The sequence below is a fragment of the Caenorhabditis remanei genome, chromosome III, assembly GCF_010183535.1.
Source record: "Caenorhabditis remanei strain PX506 chromosome III, whole genome shotgun sequence".
NCBI lineage: Eukaryota > Metazoa > Nematoda > Chromadorea > Rhabditida > Rhabditidae > Caenorhabditis > Caenorhabditis remanei.
In genome coordinates this window covers 11,272,029-11,294,115 of record NC_071330.1, presented here as the reverse complement: position 1 = coordinate 11,294,115, position 22,087 = coordinate 11,272,029, and the positions used below count along the sequence as shown (strand labels likewise).

Genomic DNA, 22,087 nt, shown 5'->3' with positions numbered 1-22,087 from the left:
AAAGCGTTGTAATTGTTAAGGTTTTAAAGTCTTCCTTTAATTTATTGTATTTTCTCTTTTCCTCCCAAAGCTTTCTTGCTCTTCATCCTGTTCTTTTGTAGTCAGTCGCAAGTCACTCTATTGGGACACGTGTCGTTATAAAGTTGTGTATTTAAGTTAATAAAAATCGGTTTGTATTTAGAAACTATCGATTTCATTACCTCTTCTTCCCTCAAGGCCTCATGACAACGAGACTGTCATAAAATTTTATTGAATTCCTCTTGCGCGGAACCAATAAAAGTGGGAGAATGGTCATTTGCAAAGGTTCTTGATTTTCTATTTTCCATTAGACGTTTCTTTTCTGTTTTCAATTTTTCACTTCTTTCGAAATTTCAGAATAAAATGTATCGCCTTCTCGTGAAAGGACTGAAACAAGTTGTTCAAATTGTCGATGATGACGTCACTGAATTTCTTGTTGGCGAAGAAATGAACAATATTAAGGTCTCTGAAAAGAACATATCTGAAACAATGAAATCAAATTCAGATTCTCAATGATGATTCCGAGTCTCTATCGATTCTTGTCGATTCGAATGGAAAGCTTTCATATATTGGAGAGTTTAATGGAGTGAAGAAACGACTAAAAGAAGAAGGAATTGATATGGAGAAGCTGAAAGTGATCGATTCGAAAGGAGGAATTGCGATTCCTGGATTCGTTGATGGGCACTCTCATCCTGTTTTCGCAGGGGATAGAGTTCATGAATTCGCCATGAAATTGGCTGGTGCCACGTATATGGAGGTACGGTTATGGGCTTAAAGTCTCTGAAAATAGGTGTCACGTATGATAAACTAGGCTTTGTCAAATGAAGATCTATAGTACCGGTCAAAAGGTTTTAAACTTGGGCCGTTTTCAGTTGAAATTGTTTAACTTCGAGAGCGTGTCATGGTAATACTGATTGTCCCATCAAGTAGATTTTCAATGAATTGTACAGAGGCCATTTTAAGATGTCAGTTCAAAAATCGCACTTTTTTGCACTGAAATTGGTCGATTTGAATGAGAAATTACTTTGTCCATATGTAACTTGCTAGGGAGCGTCCGTACAAAAAAGTTGTCAACTACAAAAATGAAGCTCTACCTTTGTTCTGTATGGTTTAGTACATAATTTACTTTGTGGAACAAACGGTGATACCGTAAAACCCTCTCAAAGTTGGTCAATTTCCACTGAAAACGGCTAAAGTTTACAACCTTTGGACCGGTACTGTAAATTAAGGATAAAGTTTGCTATTTTACAAAACAACATAAAAATCCGAAAGACTTTTTTTCCAGGTTCAACAAGCTGGTGGTGGAATTATGTTTACTACGAACAAGACTCGAGAAGCCAGTGAACAAGAACTGAGAAACGACTTTGAAGAGGTACCGTCTGTCTGTGTGTCCGTATATCCCATTGATTACAGATTTCGAAGAAAATGCTTCGTAGCGGAACGACAACTCTCGAAGCGAAGAGTGGATATGGTCTGAATGTAGACGCGGAAATGAAGATGCTTCGTGTTCTTTCAACTGAAAATCCATCGATCCCTCTGGAAGTTTCTGCGACGTTTTGTGGAGCTCACGCAGTGCCGAAAGGTTCTACAGAAGCGGAACAGACTCGTATGATTTGTGACGAGTTGATTCCGAAAATCGAGGCGGAAAAGAGAAATGGAGGACTGAGAAATGTGGAGAATATTGATGTTTTCTGTGAGAAAGGGGTGTTTGAAGTGGAGTCGAGGTGCTCGTGGATAATGTTTTCCGGTCTAAATTTCCCTCATTTTTCAGCCAGAAAATTCTGAAACGTGGACAAGAAGCTGGAATGGCTGTGAACTTTCACGCTGAAGAGTTGAAATATATTGGAGGAGTTGAGATGGGAGCCAAGATTGGGGTTAGTTTCATTCATTTTTTGTAAGAGAAGGCCAACTTACTATGTATTCTCATTAAGACATGCTCTCCAAATAATTAGCTTTTCAGAAAAAAATTGAAGGAAAAATGGGACTGATCAATGATGTCAGAACACAAATATACACTTTTTTCCATTATAATTTACGATCTTTCTAAAAGTTCAAAAGATAAAATAGCTAACACAAGGAGCATTCAAATCAAACATTATATCATCAGTTAGTCACAGAAGACACCACAATAGAATTCGATCTCATCGACGTCTTTTTCTTTGTGTCTATTCCGAATACATGACCACGTAGTTGATCACTGACGAATATCATCACAAGAGGAGAGCTGGAATCGAGTCTCGTTGACTATAAGCTATTAGAATACTCACCCAACATTCAAGACATCCCATGCGAATGGCTGTAGAAGATAAGCCAACCAATAGGTCGACCAAAATGAATTTAAGACTTTCATTGCTTCGAAACCTGCGGGAATTATAAAACAAACTGAGTTAGCTGCACATGCAAAACATAATGTTCTCTCAGATTTCTTCAATCTGTTCTTCATATTTGACATCTTCCAGAATGTGATAACAGTTGAGACTACAGTAATCCCCACGGCGACTGATCTTATTACCATTGTGAATAAGGACATACTAGCCCATGGGACTAGTTTCAGACAGTTTATATAGAAGCCTCCGAAGTAGTAGATCAAGATTTTCTGGGAAATAATGGTGTTCCAAATGAATAGAAATGGGACGAGGAGAATGAATAAGAAGATGAATGGGAGGTTTTTCTTCCACAATTTGTTGTGATCTACTGGCCAGACAACAGATGACATTCGGTTCAATGTCAGGAATATTTGAATGAGAGGTTGAGCACAATGAAGATAATTCAAGAGCGGATAATAGATGGCCATGAATATAGGGTAGGAGAGGAAGAATTCAGATCCGGAAACGCATAGTTGTGGGAAGTAAACAAAGAGTCTAGTAATGAAAATGTCGAGAAGAAGGAGAACAAGTCCCTGGAATTATCTGGATGAAAAAGCAGCAATGATGTCCCAGAAAAGAGCGCCTCTCACACCTTCTACTTACCACTACACAATCAATTGAATAAATTACAAAAAATTGATGTTGACTGTAAATTTTTCGATTTTTCCTCCAAATGACATGTAGTATCTGACTGTAAAGTAGAGCGGGAGGTATCATATAACCAGCTTGTAACAAATATTTCACATTTTCCCAGAAATAAGAATAACTTGTATTACAGTTGATTGTAGAGAATATAACAGAAGATGAGTTTGACATTTTTAGAATGATTTGAGAGGAAAATGAACTGGAAGAGTATGAGGAGTGTGGTTTGTGATAGAATGATTACTCGTGTGCATCTTCATATTACTTGTTTAGAACTGATGTTTAGCTTACTTTCGAAAGTACAAAAAACCAAAAAGCATGTTTTGTAACTTAGTTTATTTTAAAACAGTGAAAAGAATAAGAGTTTTTGAATATTCAATGATTAGACGAGAAGCTAACTGTGAGTGTTTGAACCTTAACTCTTCTCGGATCTTTCTTCTTTTTCAAACATCCAATAGATACGTCGAACACGTGATTCCGTAGTTGCCCACTCACAAATATCATTATTAATGGAGATCTGGAATCACAGACTTGATTTGAAATGCGAAGCAAACCCAAGAGAGCTAAGCATCCTAACTCACCCAACATTCAAGACATCCCATGCAAATGGTTGAATCAAAAAATTAATCCACGACTTTCCGTATTCTTCGTTGAATAGTGCCAACGCCTACAACATAAATTCTTGAATTCTACCGATGAGAGTTCTACAACTTCTTACCTCGAAAAACGATGGAATCATGAAGCATATCGAATGAATGACACACGCCAAACACAATATTCTCTCGGAAGATTTCAGTCTCTTTTTCATTTTTGACATTCTCAAAAACATGATAACAGTAGAGGTTACTGTAATCATCACGGCAACGGATCTGACGGAAAACAGGAAAAGAGAAATGTCAGCCCATTCGACTGCTTTCAATCCGATCATGAAGAATCCACCGAAATAGTAAACAACCACTTTTTGAGAAATGATAGTGTTCCAAATGAATAGAAAAGGGGTGAGGAGGATGAAAAAGAAGATGAATGGGAGGTTTTTCTTCCAAACTTTGTTGTGATCAACTGGCCAGACAACAGAAGACATTCGATTTAATGTCAGGAATATTTGGATGAGAGGTTGAGCACAGTGAAGATAGCTTAACAACGGATAGTAGATATTCATGAAAGAGGGGTGCGATTGGAAGAATTGAGATGCCGGTGTACACAATTGGGGGACATAAACAAAGAATCTGGTGATGAAAATATCAAGGAGAAGGAGCAGAAGACCCTGAAAGAATCAAGAACCTCAAAATTCCAGTTTCGGAAATCATCATCAAGTTTGAATTCCCAACTCACCACTACACTATCCATTGAATAAATTACGAAAAACTGATGTTGACTGTAAATTTTTCGATTTTTCCTCCAAATGACATACAGAATCCGACTGTAAAGCAGGGCGGGAGGTATCATATATCCAGCTTGTAACATATATTTTACATTCTCCCAGAAGTAAGAATATATGGGATCACAGGCGGGAGTTACTGGCGGAAGTGCCATAGTGGAATTGAGTGGATCAGTCATTTTATAAGAAATAGAATATGCTGCTATACAGATGAGTAAGATGAGAAATGATAAGAGAAAAGGAAAAAGTTTTGAATCTTCTAGTCCAATGAGTGTGCACTGAAGTAGAGCGTCTTGCATGTGTGTACTATGTTTCTAAAACAGAAAATCGTGACTTTTCGATTAATGAGATCAGGTACCAAGTCACGTCATCTGAAATATCTGTGTATGTGTGAGTACAGATGTCTAGATTTCAATTAACAAGTACAAATATTTATTTCAACAAAATTGGAGAACGGTTATGATAGCTCAACGACTCCGCCCATTTAGCCATGAGACAGCGAAGTGACTTTAATGTGATGAGGTTTCTCTTTCGATGTATTTTTCTTGAAGATTTGAAAAATATGCTTCCGGAATGGTGGATTGAACAATAGCATGATATAAGAAGATCTGAAAATCAAAAGAGTTTCAGAATAAAGTTCTGATGACTCTGAGACTCCTTTCTCCAAATCTCACCCGATATTTTGAATATCCCAACTGATGAGTGTCACTCCGTACAGGTAGTGATCATTAGGCAAAGCTGAAGTAGTTCGGGAGTATAAGTACTGCAATACAAATTAGTTAGCCCCCAGTTTCCCATCAAGAACTAACTTCTGTGACCGCTGGAGTGAAATAACAAAGCGATAAGTAAACTGAAGCCCAACAGAGTCTTCGTTCAGATTCCTTTATCCTTTTCTTCATTTTTGTCATTTTGATGACAGTGACGACAGAAAAACTAACAATGAGAATCACCGATACACCACGAAGCACAGCGAAGAAGAATACACTTCTAGCCTGAGATTTGTTTTAAATCGGCTCGCGAATCATTGAAATAATACTCACCCAACCAAAATACCTGACATAAATAATAAATAGACCTCCATATGCATGTCTAACCACTTTCTCTGAAATAACAATAGTCCAAACCCAGAAGGAAGGTAAAACTGCCAGTGTCCACAGAATCCGACGGAGCCATTTCTTCCAAAAAAGGCTGTATCTCACTGGGAAAAGTACACAAGAAGCACGATTTGCGATGAAGAGAACTTGGATAAGTATTTGAAAAGCTTGGAGATAGAATTGGATAGTAAATATCCAGAAGAATATGATGATTTTGAAGGAAATCGAGTAGGAATTCACATGTTTGAGGTATATACATCATTGGACGAGTGAAGAAAATTGAGTTGAGAACTAGAAGGAATGCCTGGAAAGAAGTGAATTGAAAGAAAACTAAAGCTACCTTTTTCCCGACCTACCGTAACCACGTCCGCTAGAAAAATCATGAAAAAACTCTGTCTTCTATACTTTTTTCGATGTTTGAACACGAGAATATAGATTATTCTTGCTTGAAATACTGCAGAAGGGACGAGATATAATAGTTGGAGTACAAGTTTCAAATTTTCGATCGGTACCGAAAAATCGTGATCACAAAAGTTTATTGAGGGTTCAGTTGTCTGCATTGTAGGAGTAAAGAAAAAGACAATGAAGAAAAAAGGAAAAAATAATTGAGGGAAAGACAATAAAAACCATAAAAAATAAGATGGAAACAAATAGTTGAAGGGAAAATTACAGGGATTTTTAATTGAGATTTCGGGTTTGAAAATTAATTGGATGAGGGAAGGAGCCAACAGCTCCGAGAACATCAGAAACCTGTGACAACAGTTCCTTCATCCACTCGACTGTTACTCCTTGATCTTTTGAATGTTCCGAATACATGTTTCCTCAATTGACTCGACGCCATAACCATCACAATCGGTGTTCCAACATTCAGAATATCCCACGAGATGGGTAGTAGAAAATAGCTGATACTTGTGGATGTACGGACCACTTGGAAGGCGAATATACTCTGAAAACGGGTGGATATACCGACACACAGACAGACATACCTCTGCTCCAGCGGCTCCGGGACATTTCAAAACCGGACGTTTCAAAACCGAGACATTTCAAAACCGGACGTTTCAAAACCAGACGTTTCAAAACCGGACATTTCAAAACCGAGACATTTCAAAACCGGACATTTCAAAACCGGACATTTCAAAACCAGACATTTCAAAACCGGTATTTTAAAAGCAGGTGTTTGGGCTATAATGTTGCTTAGAACTGTTTTAGATTAAGTTTAAGTCGTGGAGAAGTCTAATTGAGTTTCTCTACTGTATTTTGCGCGTAATACAGCGCGTCTAATAATGTTAAGACACCCCCCTAAAATGAAGGTTCCGAGAAAATGGGATGTGATCTGAAAAAACTGTGAATGCAGTTCGATTCAGAATTTTTGAAAACCCCTACAGACAAATTTCTAGAAAAAATACACTATTTCTGAGCACGTGACCTCAAAAAACACTTTTTTGGGCGTCCAAAAATGATAAGACACCCTCGATTTTTTTGATTTTTCACGCATATGACTAGTTCGAAAGAGCTCCAAAACATTATTTACCATTCAAAAACACAAAAAAAACAATGCACAATTGGATAACTGGTCTCTCCTCCATTGTTCTGAATAATTTCAATCATCCTATCTTTCATGCTTCCATCGACACTTTGCAGTTTTTAGTAGAAAATGGTCAACTTTGTGACTGTGACACAGTCTTCCTGATAGTCTCACAACATTGATTGTTAATGGACTATACAGATCACATATAGAGCTTCATTTTTGTAGTTGACAACTTTTTTGTACGGGCACGTCCAAAGAAGTTATCAATCGTCAAAGTAATTGCTCGCAATTGTTGCCCCTTTCAGTGCTAAATGGAGAACTTTGTGAGCTGTTTACATAGACTGTCTGAAACTTCTTTGGACGTGCCCCTACAAAAAAGTTGTCAACTACAAAAACGAAGCAAAAAAATCAAAAAATCGAGGGTGTCTTATCATTTTTGGACGCCCAAAAAAGTGTTTTTTGAGGTCACGTGCTCAGAAATAGTGTATTTTTTCTAGAAATTTGTCTGTAGGGGTTTTCAAAAATTCTGAATCGAACTGCATTCACAGTTTTTTCAGATCACATCCCATTTTCTCGGAACCTTCATTTTAGGGGGGTGTCTTAACATTATTGGACGCGCTGTATTACGCGCAAAATACAGTAGAGAAACTCAATTAGTCTTCTCCACGACTTAAACTTAATCTAAAACAGTTCTAAGCAACATTATAGCCCAAACACCTGCTTTTAAAATACCGGTTTTGAAATGTCTGGTTTTGAAATGTCCGGTTTTGAAATGTCCGGTTTTGAAATGTCTCGGTTTTGAAATGTCCGGTTTTGAAACGTCTGGTTTTGAAACGTCCGGTTTTGAAATGTCTCGGTTTTGAAACGTCCGGTTTTGAAATGTCCCGGAGCCGCTCCAGCTGTTCCGAGGAAACAAGAAGAAATGAGAAAAGAAGCGATACAAAGAGTTCTTTCGGAAGAAACGAGTCGTTTACTCATCTGAGTCAATCGAAGAACGGTGATGAATGTACAAATTGCCGTGATCACGATTGTAATGACCCGGAGAATTAACATGAATAGACTCATTGTGGCCTGCAAACCTTCTCTTCATGTCTTATCAAAAACGCGCCGACAGAGCTCCAGCCTCCTGATAACATACCCAAATAACAATTCTCTCGTATCCAATATAAAAACCTCCGAATGTGTAAACTGGGATTTTCGGGGAAATAATGACATTCCAGATGAATAAAAATGGACTGAATATAACGAGTGAAATGATATAAGGCATGTACTTTTTCCAAATCTGAAAGTACTTTACTTTAAAAGTACCCAACATAGTTCAGGATTCCGGAATTCCGGGTTTTATTTCATTTTGGATCCTGGTTCCGGATTCTGGATTTTCGAAATTGTATTCCGGTTCAGGATTCCGGATTCCGGTTTTTTGAGTTTCCGATTACTGGAATACGGAAGTTAAATCTTTTAATTTGAGTTTAAAAGACGACTACTTCTTTTCGGTTTTGATCCTTATATCTAGTTTTAAACTTTATTTATCATTAAAATAGTCGAAAAAATGACAATTGTCTTGCAAATTTAGCAACTCATTCGAAATTCTGGATTCTGGAGTTTCGTAATACCGGGTTTTTTTCATTCTGTTTCCGGATTCCGCCTTCTGGAAATCGAAAAATGTCATTCCATACAACTATGGTACTCAAGCTGATCTTCATGATACTTGCTTCGTTGTTCCCTTGTCATTGTTTACTACTTTGTGCTTTTTTGCAACTCAATTTCCTTTTTCTTCCAAAAAATATTCGTCAGAAATCGTGAGAACTTGAATTACCACTCACCTGACTATATTTCCATGGAATTAAAACACATGACATTCGATTGACTGTCAGAAGAATTTGGATGATTGGTTGGGCACAATGGAGGTGTTGTTGGAGGGGATAGTAGATCAAAGCGAAGATTGGATATGTCTGGAATGGGTTTTCTTGGGAAAGATGGATGCTGGAGACATGTGGAGAAGCTCTGGCAATGTTATATTCTTGTAAGCCGCTCTATTTATTCTAAGCAGCACCCCATCTCTCTCACCTTAACGAATTCTGACAACGATTCACAGAACTGTGGAAAGTACTGAAATACTCTGGCGAATAGAATATCCTGAACGACAAGAATGAAACAAGCGATACAACTCATCAAGAACAGAACATAAAAGGATTGTTTCAAATAAATCGATCGATATTTCCAGACTAAAATCCACAAAATCCTTGCGTGAAGTATTGCAGACGGGAGTAGATATACGAGTTGAATGAGATATTTCAAGTTTTCAGCGAGAGAAGAGTAACTTGAATCACACTTTCTATCGAAAAGGGCTAATTGAGTAATGAGGGATATTGGGGAAGATGAGGGTAGGGACATTTTATGTTAAACTGATGATATTGTTGGAGGTGGAGACTTTTGGAGTAAGAGTTCTGACTGGAGGAGTAATAGAGAACACGTGATGACGGAGCTCTCTGCTCAGTGTTATCATAATAATTGGAGATCTGAAAAGCACTTTGAATACATACGTATATTATGAGAAGTAGCGAGAATATGTATGCAGATGTCTGTATGTCAAGGTGATAGGGAAGTTCTAGTGATTTTGAATTTCTGAATTTATGGAGTTAGTGGGCGGAGCTTGTAGGACACTTGTAACTTCCAGTTCCCGGAAATCTCCCACTTTTAGTTCTGAAAAAGACCAAAAGCACTACAAATTTCAAAATGGTTTGATCTTTTGAATGAGTTCAATTGTAAAAGAGTTCCTCAATTCATTAGAGCGTGAGAAATTGTTCTTCAAAAGTTTTTGTTGAGTGACTTTCAGAAAAAGAATAATAAAGGTGATACACGTACACAAGATGTTACATAAACTGTTGATGCAGATCTTTGTGTACTTTTTGTTTTTCTACTGACTTCAGAGTTGATGGAGATCTTGAGAGTCATCCGGATGTCTCACTCACCCAAAATTCAAAATATCAAACGAAACGCATTGAACAATATAAAAGACTTGAGCCCACTCGTGATCCCCTCGAAACCATGCAAAGTGAGCTTGAGCAATCATTGCGATGGCGAATCCTACAGTAATCCATGACGTGGCAATACATAAATGACGTTCTCCCGTGATTAGGCGCTTCTTTAGTTTACACATTTTCGATAGAGTGATTCCAGTCGAGATGAGTGTAATGGAGAATGTGAAGAAGAAGGATGTGAGTTGAAAGCGGGAGAGACTTGCCTGCAAAATTAGATACAGTACCGATCAAAATGACATCATATTTTGCCTTTTTCAGTTGAAAATGACCAACTTTGAGAGTGTGTCATAGTAAAACTAACTGTCCCACAAAATAATTTTTTATGAATCAAACAGATAAAAAGTGGAGCTCCGTTTTTGTAGTTATCAACTTTTCTATACGAACACTTCCTGAGTTAAATAGAGGAATTTCAAGTGGACAACTCAAAAATCGCACTAATTTGCACCGAAATTGATCGATTTGAGGGAGGAATTACATTTTCTAGATGTAACTTGCTAGGGCGAGTCCGTACAAAAACGTTACCAACTACAAAAATATAGTTCTACTCTTGGTCTGTTCGATCTCATAAAAACTTATTCTCTGGGACAGTTAGTGTTCCCATGGCACTCTCTCAAAGTTGGGCATTTTCTACTGAAAAAGAGAAAATATGTTATCTCTTTGCCCGGTACTTTATAAAACAGAAGCTGTTCAGATATCAAACTCACCCACGGCACCCTCTTAATGTAACTGATCACGAATCCTCCAAAGATATAATCCAGATATTTTTCTGATATTATAACGTTCCATAGTAACAAAAATGGGTATAACATTATGAAAATGATAACTTTTCTCATGTGATGAGACCAGATCTAAACACAATATTTTTCATTTTTCCTCTTTCAAACTCACATGAGAATATCTTGTTGGCATCAAAACACAACTCGCTCTATTTATAGAAAGAAACGCATGAATTACAGTTTTTGCAGTGAAACCATACAGGTAAAGAGGATAGATTATATGAGGAATCATCCAATAAGTCTCCAGAAATTCAGCAAATTGTGGGCAAAGTTGTGGGAAATAAATGTGAATTCTGGAGAAGGAAACGTCAAGAAACATTTGAAGAAGACTCTGGAATATCCGAATCGGATGATTAGTTTAATTTTTGTTAGGCTTCTCCTAAAAACATACCGCCGCGGAGTCCAGTGACCATATTCTGAAAAATGAGTTTTTCGAGTAAATATGGTGATGAGTACCCCAAATAACAGTAAGAATCCTTAGCTGAAAAAGGACTCCCGGAGCTAAATAGGCGAATTGAGTAAAGAATTTCAAATTTTCGGAAAGTACAGAATATGAGGCATTGCATTGGCTCATCGAGAACTTCTATAGATATCTCTGGACAATTTCCACGTGTAAATTGTAAAATAAATATAGATTCACTCATGCAAAAACGGAAATGTGTATAGTTAGATTGTTTAGTGATCTGGAGAATGTTTGAAGCTGAACTTCGAATAGAAAACGTGATAAAGATTAAAAAAAATTAAGATGAAGAAACCAATCAAATTTCAGGCTCGTGCAATGTCTCATCTCGAAGAAATCTCAGAAGAAGGAATTCAAGCAATGTCAAAATCTGGATCAGTGGCTGTTCTCCTCCCATCGACTGCTTTCATCCTCCGTTTGACTCCTCCACCAGCTCGAAAACTGATTGAAAACAAAGTGATTGTTGCATTGGGATCAGATTTCAATCCGAATGCTTACTGTCTTGCAATGCCGATGATTATGCATTTTGGTTCGCTTTTGTGAAACTTTGAGTTGGAAAAATCCCTGAATTTCAGCATGTGTCACTATGAAACTCTCAATGCCAGAAGCTCTGACAGCGGCCACTTTGAACTCCGCCCATTCAATTGGAAGAGGAAAAACTCATGGAGCTATTGCTAGAGGAAGGTAGGATACTGAAGATAGAGAGCTCTCTGAAACTTTTATTTTCCAGAAATGCTGACTTCATCCTTCTATCGGCCAACTCTTGGGAGCACATCATCTACCGTATTGCTGCTCACAATGACGTCATACGCCACGTCATCAAGAATGGAAATATTATCGATGTTTGAATCTTTTTCAAAGTTTTTTGGGTTTGGATAAATTGGTGAAAACACAGGAAAGTTGTTGTAAGATTCAGAAAGTTTATTAATTTCAAAAAATTTGCTCAATTTTTGAAGACATTGCTTTCTAAAATGGCATATCAAAAACAATCGAAGAACAACAAAACTATTTAGCCACTTCAAAATTAACAAAAAAAACCATCTAACCCTTCCGACTGACTGAAGAAACTGAGACGACTGTTGAATGCTTTGGAGCCAACTGCTTGACAGGAATAACATGATATCTCAGTTGTCCACTGATAAGAATCATCACTATCGGAGAGCCAACGTTCAAAACGTCGAACGCGAATCCTTGAAGGAAATAAAATAGATTTGTGGATGCTGCAGCGATATTGAAGAATGCAAAGTAACTCTGAAAAACATGGATTCAGAAGTCTATGGGTCTTTCTGTCCGGATGTCTGTTCTCACCTGAAAAACAGCTGCACTCAAAAACGCCGTGGACATATAAAACGAAGCTAGACAAAGTGTTCTTTCCGAACTTTTCAACCGATTTTCCAATCTTCTCATTTTGAAAAGAGTAATGGAAGATGTGAAAATAGTGATAATCAATGAGAATATCATCAAAGTCATTTGAAATAAAGAGAGACTAGCCCATCGAACTCTTTTCGTATAAGCAAGTGTGAAACCTCCGAATATTGATGCTGGAAATGTATCGGATATAATGACATTCCAGATGACAAGAAATGGGGATAAAGCAATGATTCCAATGGCAAACGGGATGAATTTCCTCCAGATCTGCAACGAGATATTCTATAACAGAGAGCGTTTCATTTGAGTTGCTCAGGTCTGCATTCTCTTTCAGACCGAAAACTTTGAGAAAAGAAATTTCCACCAACCCTAGAATATCTCAAAGGAGCCAGAACACAAGTCATTCTATTGACTGTCAGAAATACTTGAATAACAGATTTTGCAGCTCTCATGTAATTGTAAACAATAAAATAAACATTTGGAATGAATGCATAAGTCTCGAAAGTTGAATATAGAAATGGACAGAGTTGAGGGATGTAAATAGTGACTCTTTGGATGGAAACATCAATTATCAATTGGGTTATGCTCTGAAATGATTGCTCTAATGACCTTGAATACTGAAAAAAAAACTCACAGCTAAAGAATCCATTGAGAATATGATGAAAAACGATTGACTCATGTAAATTTTTCTATGAATAAATAACATAATCGAGAGTATCCGAACGTGGATTACAATACCAGGAATCATATAAAGAAACTGGAATATATATTTCAAGTTTTCAAGAAACGGAGGGTATGAGGAGTCACATCCCTCTTCGAATATATCTGAAAAGTTTCCAGACATCAGAAGGCGTTATTAGCACCAATCAGAAGTCATGGGTGGCAATTGGAGAAGCCATTTGATTTCTCTATCTCCTTATTCTTTTGGTCGTTTTCAGATTCAGACCTCTCCATTTTTTCAGCTATTGGCAGGTGAGTTTTGTATTGTTTTTTGTCTCTTCGAATCCGTTAATGTTAACAGACGACAAGTTGAGATGACGGAGGATATGGGAAACAGGTGAAGTCTTTTAAAGGAATTACGAGGAAGTGAGTAATTTTGTGATATGTCAAGAACTCCTACTCCTCGAAACGAAGGTGATAATTCAAAATTATTTTAGAATCAATGAATACGCACCAGCACAACCCAGTTTTCGTAAGTTTGAATACGACCTCTCCGAATCTTATGCATTTTTCATTAACTGCCTATAATTAGCCCTCCAATCAAGAGAATGAGCGCTACAGTACTGCTGATTTGGAAATTGAGAAAGTTCTGATTGAAGAACACGTCCTAGGCATGATCTACGTAGCAACTACCATGATTGTTCTGTACTTTATGGTTTAACGGGTGTTTATTTAATTAACGGGTGTTTATATAATAGACGGGTGTTTTGAGAATTAACGGGTGCAATACCAAAGTCTAAGAATAAACGGGTGTGTATAAATTATTTTTTCAGTAGTTTTCATTTTTTCTGTTCATTCACTGTTTCACCATTTTTAGCTATTTTCTATCGTTTTACATAATACTTTTAATTATTTGGTGCCCAATCACTGATAAGTGTCTTCTAGCATCGCACGCGTAAAACTGATGAAGGGTTGTTACTCGATACGCTGTACTGTATTATCACGGCATGCTTCTTCCAACCGCGCTCTACCGAAACCAAAGAACATTGTGTGCAAAATTGAGAGATGTAGAGAAAAAGAGACAATTTTCAAGGGTATTTTGGTGGAGCGCAGTTGTAAGAACTGTGCGGAGCTAAGAAGTGTGGAAACATTTCTAACGCATCATTTTTCGATTTGAGCAGGATATCCGCAATTTTTGAGGTGATAGACCAGTTCCAGAACATTGTTGATGCGAGTCTCTGAGCTGGAGCATAGTGCTGGATACTTGCAAAGCAATCCACATTCCGTTCAACCTTGGAAAATGGGATATTTGAAGAGTAGGCTGATAACAACACCTAAACATGGTTTTGCCAATGGAATACTTTAACCAATTGTGAACTACAGCCAATTTGCAGCAGGCTTAGATAAGTTTTTCCCAACTTAACCGGTATCAGGATACCTTAAGAAAGCTTTGTAAGTCATAGACTATATTAGCCAGGCATTTTTGTCTATCTGAGACATTTTCTGCTAACTTCCGGGAAGTGTCAATAAGACATGATTTACACATTCTCAGCCAATTCTAATCAAGTTTAGTCTGTCTTAACCGATCTCAACCGATCTGAACTGATCATAGCCTAGCTTAGTGGATCTCAGACTATCTCAGCCAATCTTTGGCGATCTAAACCATTCTAAACTAATATAGTCCCACTTAACTATCACTACCCCATCCCAAACACTCTTACCTTCTAGCGACAAGGTGACCATCACCTACCAAAAGCAATACACCGACATCCATTCATCAAGAAGATCGTCAGGAACCACGTTCGTGTGCTCGTCTACTACGGTGACACCGGCATGGCATGCAACTTCATAATGGAACAACAGTTCGTCGATCAGTTGGGACTCCGTAGAACATTGAAGAAGACTCCATGGAAGTTCGACAGACAAATCGCTGGATTCAAGACACTCTTCGATGGGCTCAGTTCATTACTATCCGCGGAGCCGGACATATGACGCCACAATGGAGAGCACCACAGATGTATTACGCTGTTCAACAATTCTTGCTCAATCATCCACTTTAAGTTAATCTATGATAAAGGCGGCGTTATTAATTTTTTGATGACTAACACTCTTTGGTTATCTATTAAAGAATATGCTCGAATGAAAGGTGGCTAAACTCAGAGCTTAAAGGGGGCACCGGCATTCCAAAAATTGAGATTTTAATAGGGCTCGACTCTGAATTTTCGGCAAAAGAAAAATGTCTTTCGGAGCCAGGTCCGAAAAATTAGCCTATAACGAGTTATGACGCTTCAAACCCCTTCAAACTAATTTCTACACTGGGAGATTTCAAATTCGCGCTTGCATCAGCCGGGATCATCATAGCCAGCATATCTTCAGTCTGAAAGTTTTTTTTTAGCAGAACTTACCAATTTTGGAATCCAATGCCCGACAAACCCGTTTTCCTTGTTTCCGAGTTGTCTATCATCGTTGCATCTAGTGTATTGTCCTTGTCGCTGAGTCTAATCCTTGATACCGTCATTCGTCGTTGCATCGGTTGATTTTTTGAAAAAAGTGTTAGGGAATTAATTAAATAGAAAAGGAAGAAAGTATCACGTTTCTTAATATTGAAATTTCAACACACTCTAGATCGGGAGGATTCAAATTCGCGTCTACTGAAGTACACCTCAGCCCGGATAAGTATAGACCTCACGCAGCGTAACTGACCGTGTCTAACCGGAACCGACACAGATAAGAATGGTGGGGGAAGTTAATTGAAAATAAATTACCCAATTTTTATACCTTTTTTTGTTAAAATTTTGATATTTTCTAGATCGGGAGGATTCAAACCCGCGTCTACCGTGAGAAAACCCACAGCCCGGATAAGTATAGACCTCACGCAGCGTAACTGACCGTGTCTAACCGGAACCGACACAGATAAGAATGGTGGGGAAAGTCAGTAACATAAACAGTATTCTCATAGGGCACTTACGGATTTTCAAATCTCAGCTTGCGTTCATCTCTCCTCGTTGGGACAACAATCGATTAGTCACTGAAGTTTTCCTTTTGCCGATGTGCAGGCCGTCTTTATCTCAGCTTGAGACGCGGTGCTGTAAGAAATATTCGAATTAAATATACATGATATAAAATGCTGCAGAAAAATGTAAGCAATTGAAAAAACAGGGAGAAGGACCTTCTTGTAGGCCGGAATAAGGGGAGTATGACTGAAGACTGGCCAACTAGCAGGTGTGAGCAGGGGGCGGGACTTAACACAAAGAGATTTCCCAAGAAGATATGAGAATTCAAGACACTCTTCGATGGACTCAGCTTCATTACTATCCGCGGAGCCGGACATATGGCGCCACAATGGAGAGCCCCACAGATGTATTACGCTGTTCAACAATTCTTGCTCAATCATCCACTTTAAATCGTTAAATCGTTAAATCGATGATATGAAGGCGTTATTTATTTTTGATGCTTTTCTAATAACATTTTTTGGTTATCTAATAAAAGGTGGATAAGCTCAGATCGAGTTACGTATGGTGAATGAGGAGAATAGGAAACATCCCTACAAATCTATGTTTTTTTAATTACAAAAGACCACTTTTGGGAGAACTCAAACTTGCGCCTGCTGAAATAAACTCTCAGTCCGGATAAATATATCCCGCATAACTTCAGTCCGAGTTTGAAAAGAACTTACCAATTCTGGAATCCATTGACTGATGAACTCGTTTTCCTTGTATCCGAGTCGTCTCTCATCGTTGACTCGAGTGTATTGTCCTGATTCCATCATCCGCCGTTGCAATGGTCGATTTTTTGGAAAAAAAAGCGTTAGGGAATTAAATTGAAAAGAAGAAAGTATCTTATTTCTTAAAGTTGAAATTTCAACATACTCTAGATCGGGAGGATTCAAACCCGCGTCTACCGTGAGAAAACCCACAGCCCGGATAAGTATAGACCTCTCGCAGCGTAACTGACCGTGTCTAACCGGAACCGACACAGATAAGAATGGTGGGGGAAGTTAATAGAAAATGAATTATCCTATTTTTGGATATTTTTATGAAGTTCTGATATTTTCTAGATCGGGAGGATTCAAATCCGCGTCTACTGAAGTAAACCACAGCCCGGATAAGTATAGACCTCACGCAGCGTAACTGACCGTGTCTAACCGGAACCGACACAGATAAGAATGGTGGGGGAAGTCAATATAACATAAAGAATATCCTAATAAGGCACTTACGGATTTTCGAATCTCAGCTTGCGTTCATCTCTCCTCGTTTCGACGTCAATCGACTAGTCTTAATCACTGAAGTTTTCCATTTGCTGATATTCAGGCCGTCTTTATCACAGCTTGAGACGCGGTGCTGTAAGCAATATTCGAATTAAATATACATGATATAACATGTTTCAAAAAAATGAAAGCAATTGAAAAAACAGGGAGAAAGACCTTCTTGTAGGCCGGAATGAAGGGAGAATGACTGAAGACTGGCCAACTAGCAGATGTGAGCAGGGGGCGGGACTTAACACAAATAGATTTCCCATGGAGATATGAGGACAGATGACATGTATGTGAAGAAGAAGAATGGCCCAGACAATAGACGGAAGGAGAGACAATTAGTTGACACGGTCACATTGGATTAAGACACCTGCTGTTTGTTTTATCTACCGCAGTGGGAATCAATAACAGGGGGGGGGGGGTCATGAGAGAAAGGGGTTTGAGAAAGTTTTCTAATTTGAATTTCCTTCTAGAAGTGCCTTGGCATTTTGTACAAGTACTTTGATCTCAAAAAATTCGTCAGTACAACCTCATCTCTAGATAAAATGAGTCATAAGTTAACCAAGATAACTTATCAGACTAATTTGATTCCTTGAGAAAAGGAACACTTTACAATTGCCCTTGGTTTTTAATGTTCTCTCTCCCTATCCAAATTTTCTGGGGTGAACAAGTGAAAACCATTGAATCACTGCTACGAGATGTATTTAAATTATTCTGATCGATCCGTTCATCGATTATTCAAGCTTACTCAAATGCAACTTGGGTTTTCTAATCGTCTTACTTATATTTTCGCTGCACTTGCAACTAACTAAAAGACACTTCTCAGAAACCGTTAGTTTTCCTGTTTCAAAAAGGCAAATCAGTACAGTTGTCAATTCAAGTTACAATTCATTGGCTGGTATTTCTATTTAAAAAAAAACAAAAAATAATTGAGTTTTCTGATATATGCTAGAAGATATAGAGCTATGGGAGATATGATGTGTAAAAAACCAGAAGGGGCCCAGAGATTACATAAAATTTCACAATTCGTTTTTAAGTGAACGTTCGGCAAACTCCATTATGATTATAAAAAGAGATGTGATTTTTGAGAGAGTTTAAGCTATTGGTTGAATTAAAAAGCGAGTTTCAGTAGGTTTATCAAGACTTTCCTACAGTAACTCATATCGGATGATACCAAAAGTGAGGTCACCAACCGGTAGGAATCAGGGCTGTGCGGCAACAGCTGTTTTTTTTCGGCAACTCGGCATCTAGCCAGTTCATGCTTCGGCAAATTTCGGCAACTTGCCGAAATTTTAACTCGGCAACTTTCGTCAACTTTCGGCAACAGTAGTATTTTTTACTAGAGTCTCATAAAAAGCTATGTTTACTCAAACCTAATAACGAAAATCTACAAATGAGACAAAATCAAGATTTTTTTGGTTACCGCCGAAAGTCGATTACAGTACGTTAAAGGCACATAGCGAGATTTTCCGCGGTTCTTGACCAGATTCAGCCGTTTCACTGCTATTTTCTCTGAAATTTCAAAAATTTATCACGAAAAGAAAAATTAACGTTGTTGCCGAGTTGCCGTTGCCGAATTCGGCAACGGCAACTCGGCAACTAAAACTTCGGCAATTTCGGCAACTTTCGGCAACCGGCAACTTGTTGCCGCACAGCCCTGGTAGGAATGAAAATGGGAACACCGGCAAAACCAAGTGATTGTGAATGAGAGTTGGATGTATTCCTCCTAGTTACCTGGCTCTTCCGATTTGACTAGTCTGATAGAATCAAGTAAGAGTTTTTTGTGAATCATTATGTTCCTGTTATTGTTATATCAGAAAACTCAATTATTTTATGTGCAGCGAAAATATAAGTAAGACGATTAGAAAACCCAAGTTGCATTTGAGTAAGCTTGAATAATCGATGAACGGATCGATCAGAATAATTTAAATACATCTCGTAGCAGTGATTCAATGGTTTTCACTTGTTCACCCCAGAAAATTTGGATAGGGAGAGAGAACATTAAAAACCAAGGGCAATTGTAAAGTGTTCCTTTTCTCAAGGAATCAAATTAGTCTGATAAGTTATCTTGGTTAACTTATGACTCATTTTATCTAGAGATGAGGTTGTACTGACGAATTTTTTGAGATCAAAGTACTTGTACAAAATGCCAAGGCACTTCTAGAAGGAAATTCAAATTAGAAAACTTTCTCAAACCCCTTTCTCTCATGACCCCCCCCCCCCCCCCCCCTGTTATTGATTCCCACTGCGGTAGATAAAACAAACAGCAGGTGTCTTAATCCAATGTGACCGTGTCAACTAATTGTCTCTCCTTCCGTCTATTGTCTGGGCCATTCTTCTTCTTCACATACATGTCATCTGTCCTCATATCTCCATGGGAAATCTATTTGTGTTAAGTCCCGCCCCCTGCTCACATCTGCTAGTTGGCCAGTCTTCAGTCATTCTCCCTTCATTCCGGCCTACAAGAAGGTCTTTCTCCCTGTTTTTTCAATTGCTTTCATTTTTTTGAAACATGTTATATCATGTATATTTAATTCGAATATTGCTTACAGCACCGCGTCTCAAGCTGTGATAAAGACGGCCTGAATATCAGCAAATGGAAAACTTCAGTGATTAAGACTAGTCGATTGACGTCGAAACGAGGAGAGATGAACGCAAGCTGAGATTCGAAAATCCGTAAGTGCCTTATTAGGATATTCTTTATGTTATATTGACTTCCCCCACCATTCTTATCTGTGTCGGTTCCGGTTAGACACGGTCAGTTACGCTGCGTGAGGTCTATACTTATCCGGGCTGTGGTTTACTTCAGTAGACGCGGATTTGAATCCTCCCGATCTAGAAAATATCAGAACTTCATAAAAATATCCAAAAATAGGATAATTCATTTTCTATTAACTTCCCCCACCATTCTTATCTGTGTCGGTTCCGGTTAGACACGGTCAGTTACGCTGCGAGAGGTCTATACTTATCCGGGCTGTGGGTTTTCTCACGGTAGACGCGGGTTTGAATCCTCCCGATCTAGAGTATGTTGAAATTTCAACTTTAAGAAATAAGATACTTTCTTCTTTTCAATTTAATTCCCTAACGCTTTTTTTTCCAAAAAATCGACCATTGCAACGGCGGATGATGGAATCAGGACAATACACTCGAGTCAACGATGAGAGACGACTCGGATACAAGGAAAACGAGTTCATCAGTCAATGGATTCCAGAATTGGTAAGTTCTTTTCAAACTCGGACCGAAGTTATGCGGGATATATTTATCCGGACTGAGAGTTTATTTCAGCAGGCGCAAGTTTGAGTTCTCCCAAAAGTGGTCTTTTGTAATTAAAAAAACATAGATTTGTAGGGATGTTTCCTATTCTCCTCATTCACCATACGTAACTCAATCTGAGCTTATCCACCTTTTATTAGATAACCAAAAAATGTTATTAGAAAAGCATCAAAAATAAATAACGCCTTCATATCATCGATTTAACGATTTAACGATTTAAAGTGGATGATTGAGCAAGAATTGTTGAACAGCGTAATACATCTGTGGGGCTCTCCATTGTGGCGCCATATGTCCGGCTCCGCGGATAGTAATGAAGCTGAGTCCATCGAAGAGTGTCTTGAATTCTCATATCTTCTTGGGAAATCTCTTTGTGTTAAGTCCCGCCCCCTGCTCACACCTGCTAGTTGGCCAGTCTTCAGTCATACTCCCCTTATTCCGGCCTACAAGAAGGTCCTTCTCCCTGTTTTTTCAATTGCTTACATTTTTCTGCAGCATTTTATATCATGTATATTTAATTCGAATATTTCTTACAGCACCGCGTCTCAAGCTGAGATAAAGACGGCCTGCACATCGGCAAAAGGAAAACTTCAGTGACTAATCGATTGTTGTCCCAACGAGGAGAGATGAACGCAAGCTGAGATTTGAAAATCCGTAAGTGCCCTATGAGAATACTGTTTATGTTACTGACTTTCCCCACCATTCTTATCTGTGTCGGTTCCGGTTAGACACGGTCAGTTACGCTGCGTGAGGTCTATACTTATCCGGGCTGTGGGTTTTCTCACGGTAGACGCGGGTTTGAATCCTCCCGATCTAGAAAATATCAAAATTTTAACAAAAAAAGGTATAAAAATTGGGTAATTTATTTTCAATTAACTTCCCCCACCATTCTTATCTGTGTCGGTTCCGGTTAGACACGGTCAGTTACGCTGCGTGAGGTCTATACTTATCCGGGCTGAGGTGTACTTCAGTAGACGCGAATTTGAATCCTCCCGATCTAGAGTGTGTTGAAATTTCAATATTAAGAAACGTGATACTTTCTTCCTTTTCTATTTAATTAATTCCCTAACACTTTTTTCAAAAAATCAACCGATGCAACGACGAATGACGGTATCAAGGATTAGACTCAGCGACAAGGACAATACACTAGATGCAACGATGATAGACAACTCGGAAACAAGGAAAACGGGTTTGTCGGGCATTGGATTCCAAAATTGGTAAGTTCTGCTAAAAA

The 22,087-nt window shown here is 38.3% G+C and overlaps 7 protein-coding genes across 7 annotated transcripts; 3 read left to right on the top strand and 4 right to left on the bottom strand.

Moving 5' to 3' along the window:
- Positions 1-381: 381 nt before the first annotated feature.
- On the top strand, positions 382-1,916 carry GCK72_010769 (uncharacterized protein; the record flags this gene model as incomplete). The annotated part of the gene is made up of 4 exons (XM_053728027.1): positions 382-480; positions 524-775; positions 1,432-1,742; positions 1,790-1,916. The coding sequence occupies 4 exons, from the start codon at positions 382-384 to the stop codon at positions 1,914-1,916; spliced, it is 789 nt and encodes a 262-aa protein (XP_053587604.1).
- A 205-nt stretch (positions 1,917-2,121) lies between these two features.
- GCK72_010768 (uncharacterized protein) lies at positions 2,122-4,373 on the bottom strand (the record flags this gene model as incomplete). The annotated part of the gene is made up of 6 exons (XM_053728026.1): positions 2,122-2,242; positions 2,286-2,917; positions 3,441-3,543; positions 3,608-3,693; positions 3,745-4,290; positions 4,359-4,373. 6 exons carry the CDS (start codon positions 4,371-4,373, stop codon positions 2,122-2,124), a joined length of 1,503 nt encoding a protein of 500 aa, XP_053587603.1.
- A 515-nt stretch (positions 4,374-4,888) lies between these two features.
- Positions 4,889-9,420, bottom strand: GCK72_010767 (uncharacterized protein; the record flags this gene model as incomplete). The annotated part of the gene is made up of 10 exons (XM_053728025.1): positions 4,889-5,012; positions 5,079-5,167; positions 5,214-5,396; positions 5,445-5,506; positions 5,604-5,802; positions 5,855-5,868; positions 6,249-6,444; positions 8,165-8,308; positions 8,850-8,978; positions 9,094-9,420. The coding sequence occupies 10 exons, from the start codon at positions 9,418-9,420 to the stop codon at positions 4,889-4,891; spliced, it is 1,467 nt and encodes a 488-aa protein (XP_053587602.1).
- A 1-nt stretch (position 9,421) lies between these two features.
- Positions 9,422-10,186, bottom strand: GCK72_010766 (uncharacterized protein; the record flags this gene model as incomplete). Its single annotated transcript, XM_053728024.1, has 2 exons — positions 9,422-9,545; positions 9,999-10,186. 2 exons carry the CDS (start codon positions 10,184-10,186, stop codon positions 9,422-9,424), a joined length of 312 nt encoding a protein of 103 aa, XP_053587601.1.
- Positions 10,187-11,621: 1,435 nt separating this feature from the next.
- Positions 11,622-12,151, top strand: GCK72_010765 (uncharacterized protein; the record flags this gene model as incomplete). The annotated part of the gene is made up of 3 exons (XM_003111487.2): positions 11,622-11,832; positions 11,879-11,987; positions 12,034-12,151. 3 exons carry the CDS (start codon positions 11,622-11,624, stop codon positions 12,149-12,151), a joined length of 438 nt encoding a protein of 145 aa, XP_003111535.2.
- Positions 12,152-12,344: 193 nt separating this feature from the next.
- Positions 12,345-13,320, bottom strand: GCK72_010764 (uncharacterized protein; the record flags this gene model as incomplete). Its single annotated transcript, XM_003111545.2, has 4 exons — positions 12,345-12,554; positions 12,612-12,938; positions 13,040-13,258; positions 13,306-13,320. 4 exons carry the CDS (start codon positions 13,318-13,320, stop codon positions 12,345-12,347), a joined length of 771 nt encoding a protein of 256 aa, XP_003111593.2.
- Positions 13,321-13,833: 513 nt separating this feature from the next.
- Positions 13,834-15,323, top strand: GCK72_010763 (uncharacterized protein; the record flags this gene model as incomplete). The annotated part of the gene is made up of 2 exons (XM_053728023.1): positions 13,834-13,863; positions 15,060-15,323. The coding sequence occupies 2 exons, from the start codon at positions 13,834-13,836 to the stop codon at positions 15,321-15,323; spliced, it is 294 nt and encodes a 97-aa protein (XP_053587600.1).
- Positions 15,324-22,087: the final 6,764 nt, after the last annotated feature.